Source organism: Acanthisitta chloris, unplaced genomic scaffold, assembly GCF_000695815.1.
Source record: "Acanthisitta chloris isolate BGI_N310 unplaced genomic scaffold, ASM69581v1 scaffold19069, whole genome shotgun sequence".
In the NCBI taxonomy this organism is placed as follows: domain Eukaryota; kingdom Metazoa; phylum Chordata; class Aves; order Passeriformes; family Acanthisittidae; genus Acanthisitta; species Acanthisitta chloris.
The window spans coordinates 981-6,402 of NW_008691015.1; the positions used below are offsets into that span (position 1 = coordinate 981).

Here is a 5,422-nt window from a genome sequence, read left to right on the forward strand (position 1 = left end):
TCATACCCTACTTCCTCAGTGTATGAATGACTACACCGATTGGTTATTGCTTGCTTTATTTTTCATAACTCATCTATGCACTCTCTAGTTTACTTCTGCACCTGTTAAAGCAGCAGTGCCAGAAATACAGCGCAGAGAATAGATCCCACTTGTCCAGAGAGTGGCTGGCTCTGTGCTGTCCTTTTTCCTGGGGACTGAGAATGGACCCCTGGATCCCCTTCATTCTAGATGAGTTACTTTGTCAGCAGTGACACTTGCAGCTCTCTTCTGATGGTTCTGCATCCTAATTACCACCATGATGTGGGTTGTTAAAACCAAGTGCAGGAAAATGGGAATGGAATGGGAGCAGATTGTCTCATGTGCTGTTGTCCTTGATATGTGATTATCAGTCCAAAAGCTAAGGTGTGCTCTGCTGGTGCCTTTTAGCAGTGAACATCAGTCTAGAAAACCTTTCGAAACTATATGTAAAATATAATTTCAGTAGAAAGTCATAACACACTCTGATGACTTTTCCCACTCAGTGGAAAACTTGTTTAAGATGACATAAAGGTGGAGAAGGGACTTGTCCTAGTTTAACCCACATCCCAGTCACTGGTCCCTGTCCGAGGCTTCTTAGCTTTCTTCAGGGCTGTAGGCTGACACTGTGCCAATGTCCCAGTAGGACTGTGCAGCAGTGAGCTCTGTGCTGTACCAATTCAGCTCTTCTAGAAGCTGTTGCAGATCTGCAGACTTGTGGGGCTTTGTTGGGTTTTTAAAAATTCTAGTCAGAGTATGCTGATGATACATGTAAAGAGGCTTGAATAACCAAGTTGACATCAGATTGTTGTAGGAAAGATTTGAGCACACCAGCATTATGTTAATATTATTTTGTATTTTTGTTTTTTAGTCCTTCTGGAAAGCTTGTTCAGATTGAATATGCTTTGGCTGCAGTAGCTGCAGGAGCTCCATCAGTTGGTATTAAAGGTATGTCCAGAAAATAAATACTTCAGTGAAAGATTTGGGATTCTGAGTACCTTCTGAGAGAACAGTTTGGACTATGTATTGGGTCCGATGTACTGGATCTTTCTTGATCTTGCCTTCTGTTACAAAGTTACATATTTTGGTTTTTTCAGTGGTTTTTCATGTGATTTAATAGGTTTAATGTTTGCTGGTAGATTTTTTGGCGTGATTTTGGAGACATTCAGCTGGTAGAAGATGTCTTTTTCTTTTTCTTTTGGGTGTTCCTGTCCGTATATGTAAAAGTTACATAAAAAAATTACTTCAATTGTCAATATGTTCTTCAGAATCTTTAGAATAGGATTATGGGAGCTGTACAGTTATTTCAAATGAGAAGCAATGTGTTGGGTAGGCTCATCAAAGTATCTCTCTCTAACATGATTGTAGGCTTGAAGGGTTTTTTTTTAAAGGAGAGGAGGAAAATTTTTACAGTCTGATAAACTTGTTCTGTGCTTTGACTGCTTTCCATAATTTTAGTTTAATATTTAAGGAAGTATCTTGTTCCTTTCCAGCTGCAAATGGAGTGGTGTTGGCAACTGAGAAGAAGCAGAAGTCCATTCTTTATGATGAAAGGAGTGTCCACAAAGTAGAACCAATTACCAAACATATAGGTTTAGTGTACAGTGGTATGGGTCCAGACTACAGGTATTGAAACATTTTGTTTGATCAACGTTTAGATGCATTTTCATACAAGAAGTGTAAGAAACAGGTAGCAATTAGCTGTTTCTTTCTAAGTGTATGTCAGAATATCACATTGTATTACACTGTAAATGACATTCACTTGAAGTTTTTCTTCATATACTCAACTCCTTGTCAAATAACCTTTTGTCCAAAGAACGAAAGCAGTGTACTCCAACCTTGGTTTTACCTGAAATATTTCAGGGATTACTCGGTTGATCGAGATACACAACAGTCTGTTTTCTTAGATTGGTGTTATGACAGGTGTACAACTCCTTAGCATAGGATTTATTGTGAGTTTTTAGTTCTAGTTGGAACTTCTCTGCCATGGTAATTTTGCCTTTGTTTTCAGAGTACTTGTGCACCGAGCTCGCAAGCTGGCCCAGCAGTATTACTTGGTGTATCATGAGCCCATCCCTACAGCTCAGCTAGTGCAGAGAATTGCTTCTGTGATGCAGGAGTACACACAGTCTGGGTATGTGCTGGAATTTTAAAGTTGCTTAGAAAGATTGTGTTGTTTAAATGTAAGGAGTAACAGCTACCCAGAGGTTCGAGTGTTTGTGGCAAAGAGGCAGTTTTTCAGTGGAGAACATCCACAGAAAGTGAGACAGCAGGAGCAACACTAATGGTCAGTGGGTGAGAATGGGTCTCCTTATCTTGCAAATAGATGTGTCAGGCAAGGCAGCACACTTCTGGTTTTGATCTGTGGGTTTACTTGTCCTTCCTAATCACAGCTCTGGGCTGGTGGGAAGCGTCTGGGGGAAAGTTAACACATCCTATTTAGGTGTGTTAAAATGCATTTTGTTAAGGTGACTAAAATGATTTAGTTGCTTTTGGTTTTCACTGAATACATTTCACTTATCAGCTGTTGGTTTTGTTTTGTTTGTTTGCCTGTAGTGGCGTTCGCCCCTTTGGTGTCTCACTACTAATATGTGGCTGGAATGAAGGACGTCCATATTTATTTCAGTCGGATCCATCTGTAAGTGTCTCATGTCTGTAAATTCTGCTGCTTCTATAAAACATCTGCAAGTCTGTAGGTGCTCAGGAAATACTTCCTCTGATGAGAGGCACAATGCAGAGCTAGAGCAAGAGACACCTTAACTTCAGAAGTCAACACAGGCCATTGGAGCAAGCCTGGATCATTCTGTGCCTACTGTCCTGTACTGTTGGAGGAATGGTAGCTGTTTTTGAGAGAGATCACCGTCCCTTTTCATGCCTTCCCACCTCGTTGATAGTGCCAGCAACAATAGCATTCTGCAGCAGCTACCAGGAAAAAAATAAGTTGACTATGCTGCTCAAAACTGGATGGAAGTCATGTCAAAATCTGTTGTGTGGTGAAATGTAATGCAAGTGCTTTGGTATTTAATGACAGTGGTTAATTTAAGGAGTTTATTTGTTGGGCTGGCACTTCTGAAAAACTACCCTGGGATGCAGATGTGAGGTGCAGTGCTTCAAACAGAAAAATCATTGTAGTGATCATCAATAAGCTTCAGGAGTTTTAGTGAGTACCCGATGCTCCAGTGCTAAAAGCAAAATGCAGGTGCCTTGTTTAGGGCAGTTTGAGGTGTAGGACTGCTGATGGTCTTCGTGCCAGAGGAGGGAATAGAAGTGATGGCTAAATATCCTGTTAGTGGCTAATATAAATCAGATGGCTGGTTTGCAACAAGTCCTTTACATTACTTCCTCTTAAAAAAGAATACACGGAGTGAACCTCAGCAAGGATCTGACTGTACACTTTGTCTCAAAGGCAAACATACTATTTCTGTTTAAGGAAGCTCAAATCAAAACTCTGCTAATGACTCGCTAAAATCGTCTTTCAAGGCAGTGGGAGGATGAAAATAGGTGGGGCTCTATACAAATGTTTTATACATTTTCACAGCATATGTTCCCATGTCAAATTAGTCTGACTGTGACCCAGAATAGCCTCCTGTAGTCTCAGAATATTCAGTATTTCCATAATAGCTTCTCTACTTTGTACCAAGTGATTACATAGTGTTTGACTAAGTTACACAAAACAGTTCATCAGACTGTTGCTTTTACAGGGAGCTTACTTTGCATGGAAAGCAACAGCAATGGGAAAAAACTACGTCAACGGGAAAACTTTCCTTGAGAAAAGGTAATGTATATGATATTTGTCTGAAAGGATACCATGCTCTGTTGAGGTTCCGTGTAAAACAGCCAGATAAAAAAATGCACTTTTGAGATTATCAGAACAAAGTTTTAAAATCCAGTTTAAATATTTACATATGCATAGGAAATTTGATTTATTTAAGCTTACAACTTTTGTGTTTATGGAGAATTATTTCAGTGCAATAAGGATTAAATTCAACTTATTTGCAGCAATATTGTTACACAGTGTCAGTAGGCAAAGTAGTAAGTTTTTTAAAACGAATAATAACTTCGACTATTACTGTTACAGTGCTTACAAATAATATTTGTATGAGAAACAGAAAGATTTGAGTGGTGTTTGGGTTTTTAGAGACTCCAGGATTATTAAAATTTGGAAAGATCTTTGTCCCATGCTGAAATACACGAATGTCTCTTTACAGGTACAATGAAGATTTGGAGCTTGAAGATGCCATTCATACAGCTATTTTAACACTAAAGGTTAGCAAAATATTTCAGAAAGAATTTTCTTCCTGTTAGGACATCACTGATAAGATTCACTGAACTGTCTTTTCTCTGTAGGAGAGCTTTGAAGGGCAGATGACAGAAGACAACATTGAAGTCGGCATCTGTAACGAAGCTGGTTTTAGGAGGCTCACTCCAACTGAGGTTAAGGACTACTTAGCTGCAATAGCCTAGTAGGAAGCTAGCAAGACTGTGATGCACACAAAGGTCTTTTTAATTTTGGCTACTTAAATGTTTTTCTTTGCAGTTTTTGCATACTTATTTCTACATGGTTTGTCTGAGAGATTTTTTTAAACATCGTGGGTGCAAATACAACGGTCCTTAATATTGTGATACATGGAATCTTGTTAAAGCTCCTTCTTTCCCTTGACACATGGAATCTTTGTACACAAAATACTGTACAACATGTAAAGTTATAGAGACAGCTGGAGAAAAGGCTAAAGAATAAAATCGAAGGCCACCGTTTTGGGAGAAGGTGTCTGTGTGTCCTTTTAATCCCAGCTTGTTTGTCTGCATAAAGCTTAGATTTCACTGTCTTTATTGTGAAGGAAAGAGTTTTCCACCTAGACCCACGATGAGCTCGTGTTGGACCTTCTTGAGGAAACAGTTTTCCACCTAGAGCCACGATGAGCTCGTGTTGGACCTTCTTTGAAAGAATTTAAATGTTGAGTGGACAGAATAATTTTCTCACTTTGGAATATTGTTTAAATGTTAAGAGACTTTGCAAAAATGGTTTTCTCTGGTGTAAAAGATAACGTGTTTTCACAAAGGGACAGAACAGTCTTCCATTTCAGGCGTGAACCTCAGTCTACTGGAGCCTCTCTGCTTTTGACCCTGTTGGTCTTTGTGTCACAAGAACTTGTTTTCTATTGAGTAATTTTCATGGCCCTAGAAATTGCACTTTTTCAACCCTGAAATGCTGTTAGAAAAAAATAGAAAAGATAACTCTTGCTGAAAACTGAATGCATTTATCACCACCAGTAAAAATCAACAGGAGTTACAAAACAGAGTGAGAGAATATAACGTAATTACTTTATGCTTTGAATTGTGCCAAAGTATTTTCCAACCTGCAAGAGAACCCTTAGAGTTCTAAGGGTGCAACAAAAAGAGCACTTAA

The 5,422-nt window shown here is 39.0% G+C and overlaps 1 protein-coding gene across 1 annotated transcript; it reads left to right on the forward strand.

The window, feature by feature from the left end:
* Positions 1 to 886: 886 nt before the first annotated feature.
* PSMA2 (proteasome (prosome, macropain) subunit, alpha type, 2) lies at positions 887 to 4,775 on the forward strand (the record flags this gene model as incomplete). Its single annotated transcript, XM_009082079.1, has 7 exons — positions 887 to 963; positions 1,509 to 1,641; positions 2,027 to 2,149; positions 2,572 to 2,653; positions 3,717 to 3,790; positions 4,224 to 4,281; positions 4,363 to 4,775. Coding segments are annotated over 7 exons (664 nt in total), but the record flags the coding sequence as incomplete, so codon positions are not given.
* Between the last annotated feature and the right edge of the window lie 647 nt (positions 4,776 to 5,422).